At 39.5% G+C, this 27398-nt stretch overlaps 1 protein-coding gene across 1 annotated transcript in view; it reads left to right on the top strand.

The window, feature by feature from the left end:
- Nucleotides 1-284: 284 nt before the first annotated feature.
- sntg2 (syntrophin, gamma 2) overlaps nt 285-27398 on the top strand; it is a 357770-nt gene continuing 330656 nt past the window's right edge. The window contains exons 1-2 of the mRNA XM_063068605.1: nt 285-298; nt 1073-1229. Of these exons, the coding sequence (XP_062924675.1) occupies nt 285-298; nt 1073-1229 (171 nt within the window). The remainder of the gene's footprint in view (nt 299-1072; nt 1230-27398) is intronic.

Here is a 27398-nt window from a genome sequence, read left to right as displayed (position 1 = left end):
TATGGTGGGGAATAAATAGTCATTATTTTGGGTTCATTAGGACTGGAAATGAAGGGGGCAGAGGCCAGAATAAGATCACAAATAAGAGAAAATGTTGGAAATCCAAGCAACATACATAAAATGCTGGAGGAACTCGATAGGCCAGGCAGCATCTATGGAAAAGAGTACGGTCAATGTTTCGGGCCAAGAGCTTTCAGCCAGTTCCTTCAGCATTTTGTGTGTATAGCCAGAATAAGATGATTGGGGGCAGGGGGGCTGGAGTTGGGGAAGGGAAGGAATACAAGATGGGCAGGGATTGGTGAGAGATCACAGAGAAGGACTCAGTGAGAGAGGGTCTCACTGGACCCACATCGAGAAAAATATTTAATCTCTTCAAGGCAGGCACAGCGCAAAGAGACTTTGCAGTTAGAGCAGCAAATCATAAACACAACATTTCATCCACACAAATCATTTCATCACATTAGTGAATTGAGGTAGTACGAGGGAAAACAATAACAGAATACAGAATAACTTGCTACAGTTGGAGAGTCAGTGCAGGCAGGCAATCAGGTGCACTGCCTTGAGGTTGTAGAGAGTGAGGTCAAAGTGCATTTACTTTCTTAAATGTACCATACGAGCTGACCCTCTTCATCACATAGGGGTCTTGTATGGATAGTTGAAAGCCCTGAATGTGTTTTACTTTATATAGATCTGAATTTCACATTCTGATGGCATGGTTTTGCACAAAATGCTCTTTAAGATTTGTTAAGTGAACATAAAGAAATTAATTTTCTCAGTGTTGTCTGTAAGGTATTGATATATTAGTTTCAAAGGAGCCACAACTCTGGTGTAGCCAGCCAGGAATTCTTATTGGTTAACAGCGATTGCAATAAAGCATTGGGTTAAAAATTAATGGAAGACAACAAATAATTAACATACAGTGCATTGAACCATTATTTCCTGGAGATCATTAACAAAGAAAACATAAGTAGCTGACTCTTATAGCAGACTCTACAACTGTGATCTTCAAGTCATTCACCCCAATTTTTTTTCGTCATTGCTGGTGACTTCAATCATCCCAACTTAAAAACAGTTCTGCCTGCAAACAACAGGAATTCTGCAGATGCTGGAAATTCAAGCAACATACATCAAAGTTTCTGGTGAACACAGCAGACCAAGCAGCATCTATAGGAAGAGGCGCAGTCGACGTTTCAGGCCGAGACCCTTCGTCAGGACTAACTGAAGGAAGAGTGAGTAAGGGATTTGAAAGCTGGAGGGGGAGGGGGAGATGCAAAAGGTCTGCCTGCCCCCACCTTGGATGCTCAGACCACATATCATTTTTTCTTGTCCCTGCAAATAGACCACTGGTTAAATGAGTCAAATCAGTTTACATGGAAAGCAGGACTAATGATGGGGAGCACTTTACCTGTGATTGATTGGGCCGATTCTATTACTTTTTGTAGGTATTTTATTCAAAGGCATTTATGTTTCTATTCCAAGCCATGATGCAACACTATATATTACTCTGAGGTTTATTTTCTTGCAGGCATTCACAGTGTAACAGATGAATACAATAGAACCAATGTAAAACTTAAACAAAGATTGAGCCATACCAATGTGCAAAAGTAGACAAACTGTACAAGTAAAAACAAACAAACAAATAAATAGATAAGTTGATAAATAATACCAAGGACTTGAGTTATTGAGTCCTTGAAAGTGATATAATAGGTTGTGGTTTCAGTTCAGAGTTGAAGTAAGTGAAGTTATGTATGCTAGTTCAGGAGCCTGATGGTTGAAGGATAAGAACTGATTCTGAACCTGATGGTGTGGGACCATTTACTCCTGTGCCCCCTTCCCAATGGCAGCAGTGAGAAGAGAGTGTGCCCTGGATGGAAGGGGTCTTTGGTGGATGCTAGTTTCTCGCGGCAGCATTTCTTTTTGATGTGCTCAATTCTAAGGAGGGCTTTACTTGTGATGAACTGAACTATGTCCACCATTTTGTAGGCTTTGCTGTTCATGAGCACTGGTGTTTCCATACCAGGCCTTGATGCAACCAGTCAGGGTACTCTCCACTATGCACGTATAGTAGTTTGTCAAAGTTCTGAAAGGCATGTCAAATCTGCACAAACTTCTATGACAGAAGAGTTGTTGTTGTGCTTTCTTTGTGTTGGCACTTACATGCTGGTCCCAGGACAGACCCTCGGAAATGATAACAGCGAAAAATTTAAAGTTACTGACCCTCTCCACCTCCAATCCTTAACAAGGACTGGCTCATGGATCTATGAATGATGGCTGATGAATGATAGTGTGTCTGCCAATAAAGTTTAAAGTCATTGTAGATGAAATAGAAAAATATTTATCTTTTTTTTTCCAAATCTCGAAATCTCGAAACCTAACATATAACCTGATGGTGCTGGAACTCTATTTATTGTTGCTACTACAAAGAATCATGAGTATCTTCTACCTGTTGTATTCAGTACCACACAAATGTGCAGAGGTAACTTTAACCAACAGCTGATTCTCATAATATTACTGTATTTATTTTCTTTACAATCAGTACTGGCTATTTAATAGCTTTATTCCTCAAGTTATTGACCATATCTTTCTAATACCTTGGTCGATAATGAAAATTATTGAATTTTAGGCAAGCAGGTCTTTTAATCAATGTGTATTGATTATTTCCACCAACTGTTCAATTAATGAATACTCCCTTTGGTTTATGAAATGGAAGTCCACGCTAGACCTTCAAAAAATAAAATACACAACTGGGGAATAGTTCCAGCACATTTTATAATTGATAGCTTTGCTTTGTTTGATTATATGATATGCAATAATATGCCTCCATAGTAATGTGTATGTTAGATTCACAAAGCTTGGTGTTTTCTTAATATCCTAGCAAACTGCCTGATTATGTGTGCTGACAAAATTAGCGATTGAATGTATATAAATTGAATGAATACCAATAAAATTATTTAGCTACATACATCAAAGTTGCTGGTGAACGCAGCAGGCCAAGCAGCATCTATAGGAAGAGGCGCAGTCGACGTTTCAGGCCGAGACCCTTCGTCAGGACTAACTGAAGGAAGAGTGAGTAAGGGATTTGAAAGCTGGAGGGGGAGGGGGAGATGCAAAATGATAGGAGAAGACAGGAGGGGGAGGGATAGAGCCGAGAGCTGGACAGGTGATAGGCAAAAGGGGATACGAGAGGATCATGGGACAGGAGGCCTAGGGAGAAAGACGGGGGGGGGGGTGACCCAGAGGATGGGCAAGAGGTATATTCAGAGGGACAGAGGGAGAAAAAGGAGAGTGAGAGAAAGAATGTGTGCATAAAAAGGAGTAACAGCTGTGTCTATAAGGTGTCTATTTCCGACACCTCCCTCCCCTTTCTAGATCTTTCTGTCTCTGTCTCTGGAGACAGCTTATCCACTGATATCTACTATAAGCCTACTGACTCTCACAGCTATCTGGACTATTCCTCTTCTCACCCTGTCTCTTGCAAAAACGCCATCCACTTCTCGCAATTCCTCCGTCTCCGCCGCATCTGCTCTCAGGATGAGGCTTTTCATTCTAGGACGAGGGAGATGTCTTCATTTTTTAAAGAAAGGGGCTTCCCTTCCTCCACTATCAACTCTGCTCTTAAACGCATCTCCTCCATTTCACGTACATCTGCTCTCACTCCATCCTCCCACCACCCCACTAGGAATAGGGTTCCCCTGGTCCTCACCTACCACCCCACCAGCCTCCGGGTCCAACATATTATTCTCCGTAACTTCCGCCACCTCCAACAGGATCCCACCACTAAGCACATTTTTCCCTCCCCCCCTCTCTCTGCATTCCGCAGGGATCGCTCCCTACACAACTCCCTTGTCCATTCGTCCCCCCCATCCCTCCCCACTGATCTCCCTCCTGGCACTTATCCGTGTAAGCGGAACAAGTGCTACACATGCCCTTACACTTCCTCCCTTACCACCATTCAGGGCCCCAAACAGTCCTTCCAGGTGAGGCATCACTTCACCTGTGAGTCGACTGGGGTGATATACTGCGTCCGGTGCTCCCGATGTGGCCTTTTATATATTGGTGAGACCCGACGCAGACTGGGAGACCGCTTTGCTGAACATCTACGCTCTGTCCGCCAGAGAAAGCAGGATCTCCCAGTGGCCACACATTTTAATTCCACATCCCATTCCCATTCTGACATGTCTATCCATGGCCTCCTCTACTGTAAAGATGAAGCCACACTCAGGTTGGAGGAACAACACCTTATATTCCGTCTGGGTAGCCTCCAACCTGATGGCATGAACATTGACTTCTCTAACTTCCGCTAGGCCCCACCTCCCCCTCGTACCCCAGCTGTTACTCCTTTTTATGCACACATTCTTTCTCTCACTCTCCTTTTTCTCCCTCTGTCCCTCTGAATATACCTCTTGCCCATCCTCTGGGTCACCCCCCCCCGTCTTTCTCCCTAGGCCTCCTGTCCCATGATCCTCTCGTATCCCCTTTTGCCTATCACCTGTCCAGCTCTCGGCTCTATCCCTCCCCCTCCTGTCTTCTCCTATCATTTTGCATCTCCCCCTCCCCCTCCAGCTTTCAAATCCCTTACTCACTCTTCCTTCAGTTAGTCCTGACGAAGGGTCTCGGCCTGAAACGTCGACTGCGCCTCTTCCTATAGATGCTGCTTGGCCTGCTGCGTTCACCAGCAACTTTGATGTATGTTGCTTGAATTTCCAGCATCTGCAGAATTCCTGTTGTTTAAAATTATTTAGCTAGCCATTTTTCTGAACCATGATGATGGAGTTGAATTTGTGATACAGAAGGGAGCCAGTGTAGGTTTTATGCATGGACTTTCTGCTGTCATATATAATTGAGCAAAAAATCTTTGCCCCTACAGATCCACCGATGGGTGACAGTTCCCAGGGTTTCAGTTTCAAGAGACTTAATGAGATTAGGGAAGTTAAGACCGTAAGACATAGAAGCAGAAGTAGGCGATTCGGCCTACTGAGTGTGCTCCACCATTCAGTAATGGGCTAATCCAATTCTTCCAGTCATCCTCACTCCCGATACCCTTTGATTCCCTGGCTAATCAAGAACCTATCTATCTCTGCCTTAAATTCACCCAATGACTTGGCCTCCACAGCTGCTCGTGGCAACAAATTCCACAGATTTACCACCCTCTGTCGAAAGTAATTTCTCCGTATCTCTGTTCTAAATGGACGTCCCTCGATCCGGAATCTGTGCCCTCTTGGCCAAGACTCCTCTACTATGGGAAATAACTTTGGCATATCTAATTTGTTCAGGTATTTTAACATTCGGAATTTTTCTATGAGGTTCCCCCTCATTCTCCTGAACTCCAGGGAATACAGCTCAAGAGCTGCCAGACGTTCCTCATATGGTAACCCTTTCATTCCTGGAATCATTCTCGTGAATTTTCTCTGAACCCTCTCCAATGTCAATATATCCTTTCTAAAATAAGGAGCCCAAAACTGCACACAATACTCCAAGCGTAGTCTCACATGCAGTCTCACGTGCCTTATAGAGCCTGAACATCACATTCCTGCTCTTATATTCTATACCTCTAGAAATGAATGCCAACATTGCATTCGCCTTCTTCACCACCGACTCAACCTAGAGGTTAACCTTTGGGGTATCCTGCACAAGGACTCCCAATTCACTTTGCATCTCTGTATTTTGAATTCTCTCCGCATCTGAATAATAATCTGCCCATTTATTTCTTCCACGAAAGTCCATGACCATACGCTTTCCAACATTGTATTTCATTTGCCACTACTTTGCCTGTTCCCTAAACCATCTAAGTCTCTCTGCAGGCTCTCTGTTTCCTCAACACTACCCACTCCACCACCTATCTTTGTATCATCGGCAAAGTTAACCACAAATCCATTAATCCCACAGTCCAAATCATTGACGTACATCGTAAAAAGCAGTGATCGCAACACCAACCCCTGTGGAACTCCACTGGCAACCGGCAGCCAGCCAGAATAGGATCCCTTTATTCCCACTCTCTGTTTTCTGCCAATCAACCAATGCTCCATCCATGTTACTAACTCCCCTGTAGTTCTATGGGCTCTTATCTTGCTAAGCAGCCTCATGTGCAGCTTGTCATAGGCCTTCTGAAAATCCAAATATACCACATATACTGCATCTCCTTTCTCTACCCTGCTTGTAATTTCCTCAAAAGAAATTGCAGCAGATTAGTCAGGCAGGATTTTCCTTTCAGGGACCAATGCTGGCTTTGGCCTATCTTGTCATATGCCTCCAGGTACTTCGTAATCTCACCCCTAACAATCGATTCCAACAACTTCCCAACCACTGATGTCAGGCTAACAGGCCTATAGTTTCCTTTCTGCTGCCTCCCACCCTTCTTAAATAGTGGAGTAACACTTGCAATTTTTGAGTCATCCGGTACATGCCAGAATCTATAGATTCTTGAAAGTTCATTGTTAATGCCTCCACAGTCTCTCCAGCTACTTCCTTCAGAACCCAAGGGTGCAATCCATCAGGTCCAGAAGATTTGACCACTCTCAGGCCATTAAGCTTTCCGAGCACCTTCTCAGTCGTAATTTTAACTGCACATACTTCACTTCCCTGACATTCTTGAATGTCCAGTATACTGCAGATGTCTTTCACTGTGAAGACTGATGCAAAATACGCATTCAGTTCCTCTGCCATCTCTGTGTCCCTCATTACAATAGCTCCAGCATCATTTTCTATTGGTCCTATATCTACCCTCAACTCTCTTTTACCCTTTACATGCTGTACTTACAAAAGCTTTAGTATCTTCTTTGATATTGGTCACCAGCTTCCTTTCATAATTTGTGGTGAATGTTGGAGCATTATTTTTTGGAATGGAGCATTCATTAGGAACACAAACAACAGGAATTCTGCAGATGCTGGAAATTCAAGCAACACACATCAAAGTTGCTGGTGAACGCAGCAGGCCGGGCAGCAACTCAAGGAAGAGGTACAGTTGACATTTCAGGCCATGACCCTTCGTCAGGACTCGGCCTGAAACGTCGACTGTACCTCTTCCTAGAGATGCTGCCTGGCCTGCTGCATTCACCAGCAACTTTGATGTGTGTTGTTCCATTAGGAACACCTTGCCTAGTTATGCCATTGGAAATGAGAGGAAAGGGAATGCGTATGCACTCATCTGTCAGTTAAGGTGTGTGAATGTGTGATTAGTAAATAGGTGTGGGTTAGTTGGGTGATATTTGGGAACAGAGGGTTCAAATGAGTTCCTCAGTTCTCATTAGGTATGGATTTTTGGAGAGTGGCCAAAGTGGGCTTGTCTGTTAATGGATCCCATGTTCTGAGATCCATGCTTTGGTCTTGGTCAGGTGAAACAGATCATATAAAAAATACCTGGGCAAGTAATGTTAAAACTTCAGTGTTTGTTATTTGGTATCACTACTTAAGACACGGTAACAGAATCAAAATCATGTTCAACATCACTAACTTAACAGTATGAAGTGCAATTTGTTTTGTGGCAGTAGTACAGTGCAATACATAAACTATAAATTACATTAAGATTACAATAAGGAATGTAGACTCAGTGGCCAGTTTATTAGATACACCTTACACCTAATTAATGCAAATATCTAATCAGCCAATCATGTGGCAGAAACTCAATGCATAACCAGCATGAAGACTTATTCAATTGATTTTTATAATGGAGAAGAAATGTAAACTAAGTGACTGTGACTGGGGAATGACTGCTGGTGCTAGATGGGGTGGTTTGAGTATCCCAGAAACTGCTGATCTCCTGAGATTTTCATGCACAACTGTTTATGGAGTTCTGTACCTAATATATTGAATGTGTATCTTCAAGTTCCTGTGCCTCCACTCTGTCAGTAATAAGAAGGGAGCATATCGTGGGTGATGGGTGTCCTTAATGATAGATCGTTATGCATAAGGATATAGTGGAGTAGGAGGGCACAGAAGCAGCTTACATGGAACTAGATGGTGACTGAGTTCTTGACTGATTTTTTTTTTTGCACAGCATATGGATTTCTTAGCCTCTTGTCTTTACAATATACTTTTCACTGGCATTAAATAAAAGTGCATTGCGAGTATTTTTAAATTCTAAAAAAATCTGCAACATACTTGCTGACTGCAAGTTATAAGGGGCAGTGTTTCAAATTTCAGGATCATTGGGATCTTCTGAAAATGTGTGACCTGTACAAAAGGGCCCAATGGGGATGAATATACTTGTGGGCAGGTTTGGTAGAGTTCTTGGGGAGGATTTAAACTAATTTACCAAATGATGGGAACCATAGTGATAGGGCTGAAGCTAGAGCAAGTGATTTACAAGTTGATGTATTGTGTCATGAGACTGTTAGGAAGGAGAGGCAGATGACTAGGCAAAATAGCATTGAGTGGGATGGGTTGAATGGTAATATGGGGGCAAAATTGAAAAGTGTGATCATACAGGACTGAAGCTATTGTATTTAATTCCACACAGTATAAAAAATAAGGTAGATGATCGTGTAGCACAGTGAAGGATTGGCAGGTAAAATGTTTTTTTTAATATAATTTTTATTAAATTTTCAAAAAGAATACATGAAAAGATAAAATCTACCCACCCCCCCCTCCCCTTAACCCTTCCCCCCACCCCCATATAGTCCTACCTAAAAAGAAAGAGAAAAAAAAAAGAGCCGCCTGGGTATTGGAAGGTTTCCACATTCTCCATGGGCCTTCAAAATAAATTTGGTCTAACTCTTCGTTACTTTCCCCAAGTAACCAAAATCTTTATCGGAGCACTTAAATATGCCATCCTATCTTTTGTAAATAAGGGCGCCAAATATTCAAAAATGTTACATATTTATCTCTTAAATTATAAGTAATTTTTTCAAGTGGAATAGAACTAGCCATTTCATTATTCCAACGATCCATACTTAAATACGAATCAGATTTCCAAGTAACTGCTATAGTCTTCTTAGCTACTGCCAATGCAATTTTTATAAATTCTTTCTGATATTTATTCAATTTAAGTTTCGGTTTTATCCCTTCAATATCACCTAATAGAAATAATACAGGGTTATGTGGAAGTTGAATTCCAGTAATTTGTTCCAATAAGACTCTTAAATTTATCCAAAAGGGTTGAATTTTAAAACAAGACCAAGTAGAATGTAAAAAAGTACCAGTTTCTTGATTACACCGAAAACATTTATCAGATAGATTGGAATTTAATCTATTTATTTTTTGTGGTGTAATATATAATTGGTGTAAAAAATTATATTGTACTAATCTAAGTCGAACATTTATTGTATTTGTCATACTGTCAAGACAAAGTCTTGACCAATTTGTTTCATCAATATTAATAGTCAGATCTGTTTCCCATTTTTGCTTTGACTTATGGGTTCCTTGTTTAATTGTCTGTTCTGGGCAGGTAAAATGTTGAAGGTATCACTGAATTGCTGTTGAAAGAAGATTATAATTGGAAGCTGAACATCCAAGGATACATGTTGTATTAAAAGGTCAGGCAGGTAGGCAGAGGGTGTGGGGTGGCTATATTGGTAAAAAATGAAATCAAATCCTTAGAAGTAAGTAGAATAGAATTTGAAGATGTGGAAAACTTGTGGGCAGAGTTAAGAAACTGAAAAGGTAAAAAGACCCTGATGGGAGTTATTTACAGGCCTCTGGACAGTAGCCAAGAGCTGGAATATAGATTACAATGGGAGATGGAAAGGGCATGTAATAATGGCAATGTTTTCATAGTCGAGGGGGATTTCAATGTGGAGGTAGATTGGGAAAATCACATTGGTGCTAGATCTCAAAAGAGCGCATTTGTAGAACACTTATGAGAGGACTTTTTAGACCAGTTTGTGGCTGAGCCCACTAGGGGAAAGGCTATTCAGGTTTGGGTGTTGTGTAGTGAAATAGATTTGATTAGGGAGCTTAAGGTAAAGGAACCCTTAAGAGGTAATAACCATAATGATGCAGCAGTGGTAGTATTGGGGAACAAAGGAAATAACAGAGAAACTTAATAATTATTTTGTGTCAGTCTTCATTGTGAAATATGTTAGCAGTATGCCAGAAATTCCAGAGTGTCAGGGGGCAAAAGTGAGTGTAGTTGCTTTTGCTAAATAGAAGGTGCTTGTGAAGCCAGAAGGTCTGAAGGTAGATAAGTCCAGAGTTCTTAAAGAGGTAGCTAAAGAGACTTTGGAGGAATAAGTAATGCCTGTTCAAAATCACTAAATTCTGTAATGGCTCCAGAGGACTGGAAAATTCCAAATGTCACCCCACTCTAAGAAGGAAGGGAGGGAGGGAGAAAAAAAAACAAAATTACAGATTAGTCTGACTTCAGTGGTTGGGAAGATGTTGGAGTCCATTATTAAGGATGAGGTATTGGGGTACTTGGAGGCACCTGAGAAACTAGGCCAACATCAGCATTGTTTCCAAAGGGGAAATCATGACTAATATATTTGTTGGAATTCTTTGAGGAATAATAATCAGGATAGAAAATGGAATGTCAGTGGATATTGTTTACTTGGATTTTCAGCAGGCTTCTGATGCAGATAAGATTCCATGGTATTACAGGAAAATTGCTGGCATGAATAGAAGATTAGCTGACTAACAGGAGGCAAAGTGTGGAGGAAAAGTGGGCTTAATCTAGTTGGCTGCCAGTGACTAGTGGTGCTCTGCAGGGGTCAGTATTGGGATTTGGATAACTGAATTGATGACTTTGTGGCCAAGTTTGCAGATGGTACAAATATATGTGGATGGGCGAGTAGTGCCAAGGAAGCAGTGAGTTTTCAGAAGGTCTTAGATTTGGACAATCAGCAAAAAGGTGGCAGATGAAATATAGTGTTAGGAAGTGTAAGGTCATACACTTTCATAGAAGGAATAAAGGAGTAGATTAGTTTCTAAAATTGAAGAAAATTCAAAAATTAGAGATGTAAATGGATATGGGAGTCCTTGTGCAGGATTTCCTAAAAGTTAACTTGGAGGTTGAGTCAGTGGTAAGGGAGGCAAATGCAATGCTACCTTTTATTTCAAGAGGACTGGAATATAAAAGCAAGTTTGTGATGCTGAGGTGTTATAAGGCATCGTTCAGACCACACATGGAGTATTGTGAGCCATTTTTGGCCCCTTATCTCAGAAAACGTGCTGGTATTGGAGAAGATCCAGGGGAGGTTCATGACAGTGGTTCTGGGAATGAAAGGGTTAACATTCCAGGAGTGTTTGGGGTCTCTATACTCATTGGAATTTAGAAGCATGAGGGAGCATTTCATAGAAATCTATTGAATATGGACAGGCCAAGATGGAATGGATGTAGAGAGGATGTATCCTAATTTGGGTGAGTCTAGGCTCAGAGGGCACAGCCTCAGAATAGAGGGGCATACATGTAGAATGAAAATGAGGAGAAATTTCTTTAGCTGGTGAGTAGTGAAGCTGTGGAATTTATTGCCACATGTGGCCGTAGAGACGGAGATTGATAGTTTCTTGATTAGTCAGGGCATCAAAGGTTAGTGGAAGAAGGCAGGAGAAAGGGATTGAGAATAAATCCACCATGATGGAATAATGGAGCAGACTTGATTAGCCAAATGGCCCATTTCTGCTCCTGTGTCTCATGGCCCTATGATCTTATGATCTCAAGGACTCCCAAGAATCCTTGGCCTGCAACCTCTCAAAATAAGGAAGGAATATTCAAGGTAGTATTAAGAATCTTAAATTCGTGCAATAAGAGCACACACACATCCTGTATAATTGGCAGTAGGAGTGCACCTACAAACTGCTCACCTATCTGCTCCATCAGGCTCCTGCTGTCTTCTATTGTGGAACAGTCTCTAATTCCTACATTGGCCTCATCAGTGAATTCAGAAACCACAAAACCAAGATGAAATCAAATCATCCTCATTCCTAAGGGAAAACAGAGAAGGGAAAAGGAAAAAGGAAGAAGTAGAAGAAGATGATGGAAGGAGAAATCAGCAAGCACGATTTACAGATATCCTTCTGCCATAACAACTATATGATGAAGAGCTTGCATTCTGTTTTTAAGTGATATTGATCAAAGGATAAATTTATCTGCTGTTCCTCAAAGAGTGTTATAGAATATTTTACTTCCAGGAAAACATCGTGTCTTGCATTTTAGTGTCTGCCTGAGTCCCAGCACGAGAGGGAGTCACATTATTCTGCTCATAAATAAGGATTTTTTTTTTTAAAGCAGCATTTTGTGACGTATATTTTATTTTGACATATAAAGGGAAATCTTAAGCAGTTTCCCCAAATGGGATATGCAAATGCATAAATACCTTTGTTTTAGAACATAGAACATAGAATAGTACAGCACAGTACAGGCCCTTTGGCCCACAATGTTGTGCTGCCCCTTAAACCCTGCCTCCCATATAACACCCTACCTTAAATTCCTCCATATACCTGTCTAGTAGTCTTTTAAGCTGAGGTTTCATGTAACAATGTTTTTTTCTTTGATTTTCTTATACGTTTATAAATAAATACTTGATAAGCTACCAAGGAAGTGAGAACATGAAATATCGGCTTACAATGAGTAGTTAATTGATTTTGTTTTACAAACGTGAGAACACGAGCAGAGACCTGAAGTCCTGAATGCCAGTGATAAACAGTGAGCATCTGACTTCTGATTTCTTTCCAGATATACTTATGACTGTGGTGGACTGCCTCGAAGTTTAGGCATTAAAAAAAGAATGCTGAAAGTGCATTGTCTGTTAGTGATAAATTGTTTATCAGTTCATTGAGCAGTTGGCCGTCTTAAGTCTGTGAGCAAAACTGAATGAGGAAGTTATTGGCTCAGTCTGGAGATAACTGAGGGCACCAAAGTGAACTCCCATTCTTCAAATAATAATAATAGATAACAAGATATTCATGATTGGCTGGAATTTCTCTCTCTCCTTGCCAAAATTAATATTGTAAGTCAAGCTGCAATTCAATGACATCTGTAGGATTTGTGTTCACTGATAAATGAAGGATTTGTATAGTTATGAAGTAAATATGCACTACATTTCATTTAGAGCTTTGTCATCTATGACATTTAGATGGTGATATCAACCTGCTCTAGTGGTCAATAACCTAGAGAACTGCTTTTAATTCCAATCTTCCAAATATATGCAAGTTTAAATGATTTTATCTTTATCTTTATTCTGCAGTGGTAAAGTTGTGTCTCTAAATGTACTTGAACTCTAAAATGTTTCTAAAAAAACATTTTTAATTGTGGGTATTTTTACTACTTTTGTGCTACATTGCATTGCATGCAGTAGCTTTTTGACCCTTCCTATGTAAATAGCAAATGTTACTCTGCTATTTAAGAAGGGTGCAAGACAGCAGAAAGGAAACTATAGACCTGTTAGTCTGACATCAGTGGTTGGAATTGATAGTTGGGACTGAGATTACGGAGTACCTGGAGGCACATGACAAGATAGGCCAAAGCCAGCATGGTTTCCTGAAAGGAAAATCCTGCCTGACTAAACTTCTGCAATTTTTTGAGGAAATTACAAGCAGGGTAGACAAAGGAGATGCAGTAGATGTGGTGTACCTGGATTTTCAGAAAGCCTTTGACAAGGAGTTGCACATGAGGCTGCTTAGCAAGATAAGAGCCCATGGAATTCTAAGGACATTACTAGCATGGGTGGAGCATTGGCTGATCAGCAGAAAACAGAGTGTGGGAATAAAGGGATCCTATTCTTGCTGGCTACTGATTACCAGTGGAGTTCCACAGGGGTTGGTGTTGGGACTGCTGCTTTTTATGATGTACGTCAATGATTTGGACTATGAGATTAATGGATTTGTGGCTAAATTTGCCGATGATACAAAGATGGATGGAGGAGCGGATAGTGTTGAGGAAATGGAGAGCCTGCAGAAAGACTTAGATAGTTTAGGAGAATGGGCAAAGAAGTGCAAAATGAAACACAATGTTGGAAAGTGTATGGTCATCCACTTTGATGGAAGGAAAAAACAGGCAGACTATTATTTAGATGGAGAGAGAATTCAAAATGCAGAGATGCAAAGAGACCTAAAGGTTAACGTCCAGGTTGAGTCGGTGGTGAGGAAGGCAAATGCAATGTTGGCATTCATTTCTAGAGGTACAGAATAGAAAAGCAGGGATATGATATTGAGGCTCTAAAATTGAATTGAATTGACTTTATGTCTTACATCATTATGTCATGTAACCAGCAACAATGAATATAGAATTGAGTCAGGTTTTAAAAAAACAAACATAAACATTTATTAAACTCTGCTCAACAATAGCAAAAAGAATTTAAATGACTAATTTAATCGGAAATTAATTGCTATACAGCAACTCTGGAACAGTTCTTAAAGTGGTAAGTTCGAGCACAGTTTTTAAAGTGGTAAATTCAAACACAGTTCTTAAAATGGTAAATTCAAAAATCCAAGTGATTTACACAGTCAATAAGTAGAGACTTCTCTAGAAATGGATTTTTTCAAAGATGTGATGGTACTGCAGATTCTGTCCAAAGGATTCACGACGAAAGAAATATAACGGCTTAAAAGAACTGACCTTTTCCTGGCAAATGAACACTGCAAAAAACCTTCCTGATCTTACAGGGGTTATCTCAGTTGCAGGTCACTATTTTTGAATGAAGATTCAATAAGGTCGATCCTTTATGAAACCGCCGAACAACACCAACTTTACTCAATCCTTCAGGTTCCCGTACTTCAATAAGGTCTTCACTCTGCAATACTAGACTTACAATAGAAAGTAAAACTCCACTTTAAAACAAAACTGCGGAATGAGAGGGACAAATACACAGCATAACGGAGTAACTGACGAACCAAACGATGAACTAAACTGCGTAACAACAGGGGTTTCCTGTTATATACCTGTTGAGAACATGTCATCCTGTGACTTCACACTGGTGGGAAAATCACATCACCCCACCATCACAAGACCATTACATCAAGTACATCATGGTCATAAGACAGTCACCAGATACCCACGAGGTATGTAACACCTCCCTCCAAAAAGGAAAATTTTGGTCTTTTAGGAGCAAAATTTTAACAACTAACTATTTACAAATATAAAATACAAATCTATAAAATCTACAACATACACTATATACACAGTATTATCATACAGCACCTTGCAAACTAATATACGGTAGGAATGTTACAAATGTTAAAATACCACTCCATTAAAAAATTACATTGTACATTCAATATCTAGATAGGCAGTCAGCAATCACATTATCTTTACATTTAATATGAGTTATCAAAATATTATACTCCTGTAACATCAAACTTTGTTGCTGAATTGGAGTTTGATTTATTTCTTTAACTATGCCTGGACCTACAACATAACCAAGGTAGGTCACAGTAGCATGACCAAATTCACTTTTAGCTAAGTTAATAGTTAAGTTAGCTTTTGACAGCCTTTCAAGTAGTTTCTCCACCACAGTAATATGCGCTTTCTAAGTATCATTTTCTGTAACTAAATCATCAATATAGGGATCTGTATCTTTTAACCCATGAATTACAGAAGTAATCATTTGCTGGAAAGTACCTGGTGCATTCTTCATCCCAAAGGGAAGAACATTATATTCATATAACCCAGATGGGGTTAAAAATGCAGAAATCCCTCTATCTCTATCCGTCAATGGAACACACCAATAACCTTTTAACAAATCAATCTTTGTAAGGAACTTTGCTTTTCCCACTTTATCCACAGAATCATCCACTCTAGGGATTGGACATGCATCAGTTTTTGTCACCGCATTCACCTTCCTGTAATCGGTACAAAACCAAATACTGCTGTCTGGCTTAGGCACCACAACACACGGTGAACTCCAATTCAGATTAGAAGGTCTAATAATATTATTCTCTAACATATACTTAATTTCTTGTTCAGTAAGTTCACATTTTTTCCCTATTCATCCGATATGGATGTTGTTTTATGGGTTCGGCATCCACAAAATTTACATCATGTGAAGCTACTGTGGTTCTTTTAGGAATGTCTAGAAATAAATCCCTACATTTAAAAATTAACTGCTTCATCTGCTCACTCTGCTCTGGCTGTAAATGAGCTAACTTCGCATCAATATTTTCCAGAATTGTTGAGTTTGGTAACCTGGCAGAAATAATGTTGTGTTTAAAATGAGTTTCAGCTGAATCATCAATTAAGTTCCTAGTGGGATCAGACTCATTATTATCAACCACAACAGTCATGATAGCAGCCTGTTTCTCATAATACTGTTTTATCATATTTATATGACACAGCTGTGTTGGCTTTCTTCGATCTGAGTTTTTATCACATAATACACATAATTAACTTTAGATGTAACCTTGTAAGGACCATGAAATTTAGCTTGTAAAGAGTTCATTTGCACCGGGAAAAGAACCAACACCTTATCTCCAGACTTAAATGTCCTCATTCTAGCTTCCTTATCATACCAAGTTTTCACTTTCTCCTGAGCGGATTTTAAATTTTCCCTAACTAAGCTAAAAGCTTTATGCAATCTTTCCTTAAATTTTAAAAAATAATACAGCAAATTAGTCTGTATCTCTTTACTAATCCACTGTTCTTTTAACAAGGCCAAAGGTCCTCTAACTCTATGCCCAAACACAAGTTCAAGAGGACTAAAACCTATGGATTCCTGCACTGACTCCTGTACTGCAATTGGAGTAAATGTACGCCCTCATCCCAATCATTTTCATTTTCCACAAAATACGTCCTAATCATAGTTTTGAGAGTAGAATGGAACATCTCCAAGGCTCCTTGCGATTCTGGATGGTATGCAGATGAGACAATCTGTTTTGCTCCCAGTTTATAAACTATCTGCTGGAAAAATCCAAACATAAAATTACTACCTTGATCAGATTGAATTTCCTTAGGTAATCCAAAATAAGTAAAGAATTTTAGAAGAGCCTTTACTGCATTTTAGCCGTTATATTCCTAAGTGGTATTGCCTCTGGAAACCTAGATGCTGTGCACAGGATGGTCAGCAAATATTGATGGCCAGTTTTGTTTTTTGGCAATGGGCCGATACAATCTACAATAATTTTGGAAAACAGTTCACCAAATGCAAGAATAGGTTGCAGTGGGCCCACTGGAGTAACTTGATTAGGTTTACCCACAATTTGACAAGTATGACACGTTCTGCAAAATGTCACCTCATCTTTTCTTAAATTAGGCCAGTAAAAATGTTTAAAAACCTTGTTCACAGTTTTCTTCACACCTTGATGGCCACTCAAAGGCATACTATGAGCCATAGTTAAAATCTCATTCCAATAAACTTTAGGAAGTACTACCTGGTGAAAGACATTCCATTCTTCACTTGCAGGAATTGTAAGTGATCTCCACTTCCTCATTAATACTCCCTTCTCAAAATAATATCCTACTGGCACCTTTTCAATTTCACTATCTGGAAGAACTTGTTCCTTTAATTTGATAATCTCAGGGTCTCTACTCTGCTCTGCTATCAGCGCCTTCCAAGATAGAGACAAACCTTCCTGGTCAAACTTACTACAAGAATCGTGATCAAACAATGAAGATAAGAAAGTTTCTGACACATCCTCAAAATTTGAATCCTGAGTTGAACAGTCAAGGGTAACAGACCTATCCTGCACATCAATCTTTTTAGCCATAGCTCGGGTTACAACACAGGAGGAATCCATGTTAGAATCCATCTTTGGTTCCTCAGAAATATGCTTTATTGTCAAATGCACTTCAGGAAAAACTTGTCCATCTGCTAAGTCATTTCCTAACAATAAAGAAACATCATTCACGTGTAAACTGGGTTGTAGTCCTACTTTAACAAGTCCTGTATCTAACCCTGACCTTAAATTTACTTTATGCAAATGTACAGGCATAAGCGCACTCCCAACACCGCGTATATAGTTTACCTCACCAATGTCAGACTCATCACTAAATTTTAGAGCACTGTCTAACGTAAGTGACTGAGAAGCTCCAGTATCCCTAAGGATTTTTATTAGCACCAGAGTGGATCCCTCCTTCAAGGATACAAATCCTTCAGTTATAAAATGATCATATCCCCTCTTAACTTTGTTAGATTCTGACAAAGCTTTGTTTGTATCGATCGAACCCTGTGGATTTACAGGTGTTTCAATATGTTGCACACAAGCATTTGGGACTGCTTCCTTCTCCCTCTTCTTCAATCGGAAACAGTTAGCTATTACGTGACCAGGTTTCTTACAATAATTACAAATAGGACCAAAATGTCTTTCCTTCACATGTTTCCCTTCATCCTTACCTTCTCACTAACTTCTGATTTAATTTCTGGTTTACCTTGACTCTGTGTTATTTTTCCTTTTAAAAGTTCTAGCTGGAAGAAATTTACTCTTATAGATTAAAGCATACTCATCTGCTAATGTAGCAGACTCTTGCAATGTAGCAGTGACCCTCTCATTTAAGTATGTCCTTACTTAAACAAGGGTGCTCCTTTTAAATTCCTCCAATAAATTCAACTCTTTTAACTTGTTATACTCCCCATTCACATTTTTAGAGGAAATCCATCTCTCAAAACACACAGATTGATCATAGGCAAATTCCATGTAAGATTTTTTCCATGGATTTCTTCAAATTTTTGAATCTTTCTCTATAAGCTTCTGGAACCAGTTCATACGCTTTTAGCATATGCTGCTTCACAATATCATAATCAAGTGCTTGCTCAGCAGTTAAAGCTGTATAACCTTGTTGTGCCTTATCTCTAATTACACTTTGTGACATCATTGGCCACTTATCTTTTGGCCACTCTGAAATCAGAGCAACAATTTCAAAATGTTGGAAATATTTGTCCACTTCTGTTTCATTAAATGGAGGAGCCAATATAACTTCCTGACTAGCAACAAACTGTTTACTAGAACCAGAGGACTGATTCTTGGACTTTAATTCCGCCATCACAAGTTCAGATTCCCTTTTTTTATTTGCTTCTCTTTCTTCAAATTCCCTCTGTTTATCAGCTTCTCTAGCTGCGAATTCCTTCAGTTTATCAGTTTCTCTAGTTTCAAATTCCTTCTGTTTATTTGCAGCATCTAACTGGCTTTGTTCCAAATCAGCTTCTAATTGCTTTAACTTTATGTGTTCAATATGTAACTGCATCTCTAGATTACTCAATGGAAATATATCTAACACTTCATCAAAACACACCGGACTGTTTATAATATGCCGCGATTTTTCCCTGAATTACCGGCTTTTTTTGTAACCTTCGTATATTCCTTTAAGGTCCAACCTTCTAGTAATCTCGGACACATCACCCTTTTTCACCTTCACTAATACCTCCAGATCTGGCGATGCCATAAAGTCGTAAATATTCATTGCTGCCGAATACCACGCACAGAGCAATCAAACAAAAGAATCTGGTATTTCCCTTTCCCGAATCAGATTGATAATTAAACAAGCACTTAAGCTCAAAATCAGAACAATTCAGAACGAGCCCCCAATTTTGTCACGTGACCAACAACAATGAATATAGAATTGAGTCAGGTTTTTAAAAAAAACAAACATAAACATTTATTAAACTCTGCTCAACAATAGCTAAAAGAATTCAACCGACTAACTTAACTGGAAGTTAACTGCTATACGGCAACTCTGGAACAGTTCTTAAAGTGGTAAATTTGAACACAGTTCTTAAAATGGTAAATTCAAAAGTCCAAGTGATTTACACAGTCAATAAGGAGAGACTTCTCTGGAAATGGATTTCCTTGAAGACGTGACGGTACTGCAGATTCTGTCCAAAGGATTCATGATGAAGGAAATATAACAGCTTAAAAGAACTGACCTTTTCCTGGTGAATGAACACTGCAAATAACCTTCCTGATCTTACAGGGGTGATCTCAGATATAGGTCACTATTTCTGAATGAAGATTCAATAAGGTCGATCCTTTATGAAACCGCTGAACAACACCAACTTCATTCAATCCTTCAGGTTCCCCTACTTTAGAAAGGTCTTCACTCTGCAATACTAGACTTACAATAGAAAATAAAACTCCACTTTAAAACAGAGTAACTGACGAATTAAACAACAAACTAAACTGCGTAACAACAGGGGATTCCTGTTATAAACCTGTTGAGAACATGTCATCATGTGACCTCACACTGGTGGGAAAATCACATCACCCCATCATCACTAGACCATTACATCATGCTCACAAGATACTCAATTACATCATGGTCATAAGACAGTCACAAGATACCCATGAGGTATGTAACACTTCACATACATGAAAAGTAAAAATCTTTACCTTACATCTCCATCTAAATGTGCAATGTGCGATCATAGTAATTTAGAATAATTTATAATAAATAGAACAGTCAATGTAATATAGAGTACACTCAAATCAGCATAAGTTAATCAGTCTGATGGCCTGGTGGAAGAAGCTGTCCCGGAGCCTGTTGGTCCTGGCTTTTATGCTGTGGTACCGTTTCCCGGATGGTAGCAGCTGGAATAGATTGTGGCTGGGGTGACTCCAATCCCCAATGATCCTATAGGCCCTTTTTACACACCTGTCTTTGTAAATGTCCTGAATTATAGGAAGCTCACAACTACAGATACACTGGTCTGTCAGCACCACTCTCTGCACAATCCTGTGATCAAGGGAGATACAGTTCCCATACCAGGCATTGATGCAGCCAGTCAGGATGCTCTCAATTGTGTCCCTGTAGAAAGTTCATAGGATTTGGGGGCCTGTACCAAACTCTCTCAACCAACTGAGATGAAAGAAGTGCTGTTCTGCCTTTTTCACCACATCGCTGGTGTGTACAAATCATGTGAGGTCCTTGGTGATGTGGATGCCGAGGAACTTAAAGCTCTTTACCTTCTCAACCCCAGATCCATTGATGTTAATAGGGGATAGCCCCTCTCCATTCCTCCTGTAATCCACAACCAGCTCCTTTGTGTTTGCAACATTGAGGGAGAAATTGTTTTCTTGATACCACTGTGTAAGAGAGATGACTTCTTCCCTGTAGGGCACCTCGTTATTGTTTAAGATTAGGCCAATCAATATAATGTGGTCAGCAAATTTAATTAGCAGATTAGAGCTGTGGGTGGTGACATAGTCATGGGTATACAGGGAGTAAAGGGGAAGCTTAGTACACAGCCCTGAGGGGCTCCTGCATTGTGAGGCAGAGGGGTGGAGGTGAGGGAGCCCACTCTTACCATCTGCCGGCGATCTGACAGGAAGTCCAGGATCCAGCTGCACAAGGCAGGGTGAGGTCAAGGTCTCTGAGCTTCTTGTCGAGCCTGGTTGGAACTATAGTGTTGAATACTGAACTGTAATCTAAGAACATTATTCTCACATAACCATCCTTCTCCAGATGTGTAAGGATGGTATGTAGAGCAGTGGCTATTGCATCATCTGTCGATTAGTTGTGTCAGTAGGCAAATTGTACGGGGTCTAATTTGGGTGGTAGCAAGCTGCAGGTGTAATCCTTGACCAGCCTGTCAAAGCATTTGCTTATTATTGAGTTGAGTTTAACAGGACACCAGTCGTTCAGGTATGCTGCCTTGGACTCTTTTGGTACAGGGACAATGGTGGATAATTTGAAGCAGGAGGGCACTCTTCACTGGGAGAAGGAGAGATTAAAAATGCCTGTAAACGCACCTGCTGGTTGTGCTGCGCACAACCTGAGTATTCGCCCTGGGATGCCATCCCATCTGCAGCCTTGCGACTGATTGGAACATTGACACGTTGGAAGCCACTCGTGAGACCACACTTGGAGTATTGTGTACAGTTTTGGGCTCCTTACTTTAGAAAGGATATACTGACATTGGGTTCAGAGAAGATTCACAAGAATGATTCCAGGAATGAAAGGGTTACTGTATGAGGAACGTCTGGCAGCTCTTGGGCTGTATTCCCTGGAGTTCAGAAGAATGAGGGGGATCTCATAGAAAAATTCTGAATGTTAAAAGGCCTGAACAGATTAGATATGGCAAAGTTATTTCCCATCGTAGGGAAGTCTAGGCCAAGAGGGCACAGCTTCAGGATTAAAGGACATCCATTTAGAACAGAGATGCAGAGAAATTACTTTATTCAGAAGGTGGTAAATCTGTGGAATTTGTTGCCACGAGCAGCTGTGGAGGCCAAGTCATTGGGTGCATTTAAGGCAGAGATAGACAGTTCTTGATTAGCCAGGGCTTCAAAGGATATGGGGAGAAGGCAGGGGAGTCGGGATGACTGGGAGAATTGGATCAGCCCATGATTGAATGGTGGAGTGGACTTGAAGGGTCGAATGGCCTATTTCTGCTCCTATACCTTATTGTCTTATGTCCTTTTTGTTTTTCAAATGTCTTTCAGACTTTTTAATTAAATTTTAAACAAATGGGTATTGTAATTTGAAATGGCACATTGCAAGGTTAATTATTGGTAACAATACATTGGAATGAATGTGCTGCTCATGTATTCAAACTTGTGATGTATTCAAACCATCACTCAATATGTGGAGCAGTGTGAGTTATAAAGGAATAATGTTCTTCAGCTAGACTTTTCCCTATTGGTGCAATTAAAGAATTTGTCTGGTTCCCTCTATTTTAGTCAATATGATTAATGGTGCAGCTTGGAAAAAGTAGTGTCCATAGAATATGTTAAAAATCACCATCAGTGATATTAAGTAAATAAACTCGAGTGAAATTCACTTCTTTTCTTGCAAGAATAAATAAACCTGTATTCCTCTGTAAAAGGAGAATATGACATTTATTATTTTCACAGATGAACCAAATCTCAACTTCAAATTGTTAATCATTTCTGTGAGCCCCTATTCTTCAATATCAATTTGTGCAATAATGAGACAAATAATGTATGATGCACCTTCTCTGTTGTGGGAGAGTTTGTTTGTTTCAATGTAGTATCTCTTTCTAAACATTTTCTATTGTAAAACCTGACTTCCTATATCTTAGCTTTCAGACTTGAACAGCAGTTACCATCAACTGCTTAAATTTTAGCCAATCACTTCTTTTGCATTTTATCTTTCATTTAAATGATTTCAGCACTTAACCCATTCATGGAGAAACCAAAGGGCCAAGTAATCAAATCCACAAGCTTCTCTGTAGTTCTACAAATAAATATTTGACTAATTTCTTCGTAAACACTATTAATTAATTCTCACCTCAGTCAATTTATATTTCAAAACATTTTTTCTTAAATTAACCAAACTCTCTCTCACTACACGTGATAAATTCTGTACTGCCTGTAAAAGCAGACTCCTTTGTGCAAACTAAAACTCATCTGCCTTGATTGCAATCTCATTGGTCATATGTAATTGACAGTAAAAAATACATAGCATTGATCAGCCTTTTGATGGTTCTCATCATGATGATAGCTATAAGATATCATGGGCTTCCATGGTAATCTAGCGATCAGTGAGACACTATTACAGCTCGAGACACTGGAGTTCAGAGTTCAAACTCAATGTTCTCTGTAGGAAGTCGCTGTCCATATTCCCTGTGAAATGCCTGGGCTTTTTCCAGCTCTCCTGGTTCCTCCCACAGTCCAAAGGTGTACCAGGTAGGTAACCAGTCCCACGATTAGGTTAAGGTTAAATCGGGATTTTCGGGGGTTGCTGAGTGGTGTGGCTCAAAGGGCCGGAAGAGATTAGAGTAAAGTATTACAAACCAATGAAATGTGTTTCCCTGTAAAAACAAAATAAGAGCATTATTAAATCAGCCTCTTGTAAATTATAAGTAGCTGAATTTTGAAGTTTAACGCAACAAATATTCAATGTTTTTTTTTGGGATGCCATAGTAGTGCGGAGGTTAGCGTGATGCTATTACTGCTCGGGACATCAGCGTCTGGAGTTCAATTCCAGCTCCAGCTATAAGGAGATTGTATATCCTCCCCATGAATGCACAGGTTTCCTCCGGGAACTCTGGTTTCCTTCCACATTCCAAAGACATACTAGTCAGTAGGTTAATTGGCCATTGGAAATTGTCCTGTGATTAGTCTAGGGTTAAATAGGTGGGTTGCTGGGCGGTGTGGCTCGTTAGGCCAGAAGCGGCTGTTCCACGATTTATCTCTAAATAAGTAAGTGACGAATAATCTTTTGAAGTATACTTTAAAAATTCTACTGATAAATTATATAAAAGTATGATAATGATTACTTTTTGCTCATCTGGAATTCGGGTATACAGTATGTTTTGGTCGAGATGTGTTCATTTACAGTATGATTAAATATTTATTTTCAGAGCAATGGCATTGTTGGGTCACTCAGATGTAGTTATTGATGCCTAATTGTACTTTAATTTGTTGCAAAAGCCTACTGAACTGATGAAAATAACCATTGGTTTTAATGCATTGTACACTGTGCAATTGAATTCAATTTAATTGCAAGGGCAATGATTAGCACCATTTGACTGATATAGGCTAAAAAGATGCACAGATGATAGAAATGGTAAGGAATATAACCATATACAATTGGTGTATATCAATTTAGTTCTTTTACTTATTTTGATGCCTTTGGGTATTATTTAATCATTTGTTTTTTTGCTGTTTGTGGGAACGTTACCTATAAAATGACCTATCCTGAAGGGAGATGCTTGTATTGCAATAATTGCTGTACTTCACAAAAATATATTATGCAGATATCTTCAATTTAATACAATGTTAGATATGCAAATATTTCAACTCATTTATCTTGTTGAATATGTGAACATAGAGAATCATGTGCTCATAATAGAACTAGTCATTTTTATTCTTCAGTGTTTTGACTGAATATAATATAGGGCAGTTGTATCATATAACAATTTAACTTTTACTTGCCTATTTACTCTCTGATCATTCCACCTGGTTTAAAATATCTATTAAGATTTAAAAAATTTTTAAACTTGCGTAATGCCTTCCCTTCACCGTTCTCCTTTTCCTTTTTCCTCTCTCACTTTATTGCCTTACCTGCCCATCACCTCCCTCTGGTGCTCCTCCCCCTTTTTTTCCCACAGCCTTCTGCCTTCTGTCCTCTCCTGTCAGGTTCCCCCTTTTCCAGCCCTGTATCTCTTTCACCAATCAACTTCTCAGCTCTTTACTTCACCCCTCCCCTTCTCCCTCCTGTTTCACCCATCACCTTGTGTTTCTTCCTGTCCTCCCCCACCTTATAACTCTAAACCTCACCTCACTTTTTTTTCTCCAGCTCTAATGAAGGGCCTCAGCCCGAAACGTCGATTATGCTCTTTTCCATAGATGCTGCCTGGCCTGCTGAGTTCCTGCAGCATTTGTGCATTTGTGTGTACTGAAGAGAAAAATCTGATGGGTCAAAGATTTTTTTATCGTAATACATCACAGTAATCTACAATCATTTCACTGAGGTAGCAAGTGCAGACAGGAAGTGTAAGAGCCTACCGTGGCCAGCCCATTCTCGTAGAGGTACACTGTTTTAGATGCTGTTGTAAACAATTCCCTCTCAATGAAAAGTAGTAGCAGGAAAGTTCAGTGGCACCCCAATTGGCTGAAATGGCTGTCATGTACAGCAGGGCGGGAGAAGTCTTGCGAGCAGTGGTGAGCAGAACAGGCAGGCAGTTCAGCGGCTGCAAGTGGACTCCATGATAGTATGTTGCCTCCCTGGTGCCAGGATCAGAGGTGGCTTTAATTGGTTAGAAACATCCTAAAATGGAACAGTGAACTGCCGGAGGTTGTAATAGGAATTGATACTAATTAGATAGAAAGAGATGAGATCCTGCACGGTCATCTTAAGGAGTTAAAGGCAGAGCTATGCCGTACGGAAACTTGACCATGTGGACCAAAGTACTGAACCTTGCTGAGCTTATCTCAATTACATTACCCTGTGTCCATCACAGCCTTTCCTATCCATATGCCCTACCTTCACTAAAACTCTGGGGAGGTAATTTGAAAGATAGATGAAAGCAGGGGGTAGAAGAGTTTACATAGATTTAATTATGCATGTAACAGAGTCCCATTTGGTCGGCTGGTCCAGCAGGTCGAGGCAGATCGGATCCAAGGTGAACTGGCAAACTAATCTAAACTTGGTTTGGTGATAGGAGGCCAATGATAGTGCAAAGACACTTTTCTGATTTTCTGATTCTTTCCCATCCATAGATCCGTGTTTTTGTAAAGTTTAAAAAATCCCAGCTTCCCATTCCCTGCAAGCAAATAAATGTATGTGTCTCTTGATGTGCTTTGAACTATTTCCTTGTGAAGTGGGGCAAGTATAGTTCTTTAGCTCTACTGTATATTGGGAAAACAATGCTAGGGTTTATTTCCCTACATGGATGCTGCCTGACTTACTGAGTTCCTGCAGTATTTTGCTTGTGGTTTTCAGCATCTGCATTCTCTCTCTTCTGGTTAGGATAAATGTTGCGTTTTCACAAAAACATTTATCACAGAAATTAATAACATGATTCAAAGAAGAGAAACATACAAATCACTATTTTCGTTCTTTTAATTAATCTGCTTAGGAGTTGCTAGTTTACTAAATAATGGTTTCTGAGCTCTGTTCATCATCAAGGAACCACAGCTGTGGTTATTGTCAAAAATACAAAGCAAAATATACAGACATTCCTGTTAAATTTTACCCCATTGTTGGTTTCAAAGTTGAAAAGTAGCAACCAGCCCACAACATATAATTTTTGCCTTCAGAGTATCTTCAGCGTTGTTGAGATCATATTTTCTTTCAGGCAAAAGGAGGTCTGGCTATTTGTAAAGGCTTCCTGAAGACTTTCTGTTGAAACAATGAGATTTTATGAACAGTAGTAATTGGCATGTTCCCTGAGGGATGCTGTCAGTCAGAAATGTTTGTGCTGTGGTAAGGGATGTCAGATGCATCACCTTGTTTCCTCATTGCCAATCAGAGTACAATATCAATGCAATCAGATTAAAAAAATATTATAAGCAATGTGCGAGTGTCTTCAATAAATTTGAACTTTCATTATTTTACTTTTTTTTCAAATACTGTAATGTGTGATTTGTTCACTAGAGAAGACAGTAGGCTTAAGTGCCACCATTTTGCAGATCACCACTAATGTATTCTATATTTTTAAAATGTTATTGATGAACTTTGCTTTTGAGAGAATTGCACTGATTCTGTAAATCTTTACTATGAATCATTGGAACTTTGTGTACCCACTGGTTCCATGTTTAATTATTCCATTCTCTGCTTGTGATTTGTTTCAGAACCATAGATATGGAGCTGGAACTAATTAAATATAACATTTTGTATATTAAATGTAACATCTAATGTGTGACATGGGAAATGTGATGAAGAAAATATGAATTGGTTGAAACCTTTTCAAAAATATAGTTTTTACTGCGTGGTTACTGAGCATACTGAGTAATGTTTTGTAATGGCAGAAGCATTTGATATAGAAAATAGTGTCTTAGTATAATGATGATAAATGATTCATCGCATTTAACTGGTCCCCAGCAAAGCTTCAAGTTTTCATTTGGCATCACCTCATTTACTCATCAAATGCTTCCACTTACCGAGACTATGGAGATGTTTCAGCATTCCGCAG

Source organism: Mobula hypostoma, chromosome 2, assembly GCF_963921235.1.
Source record: "Mobula hypostoma chromosome 2, sMobHyp1.1, whole genome shotgun sequence".
NCBI classification, from domain to species: Eukaryota; Metazoa; Chordata; class Chondrichthyes; order Myliobatiformes; family Myliobatidae; genus Mobula; species Mobula hypostoma.
The sequence above is the reverse complement of the archived record's forward strand: the minus strand, read 5'-3'. Positions and strand labels throughout refer to the sequence as shown.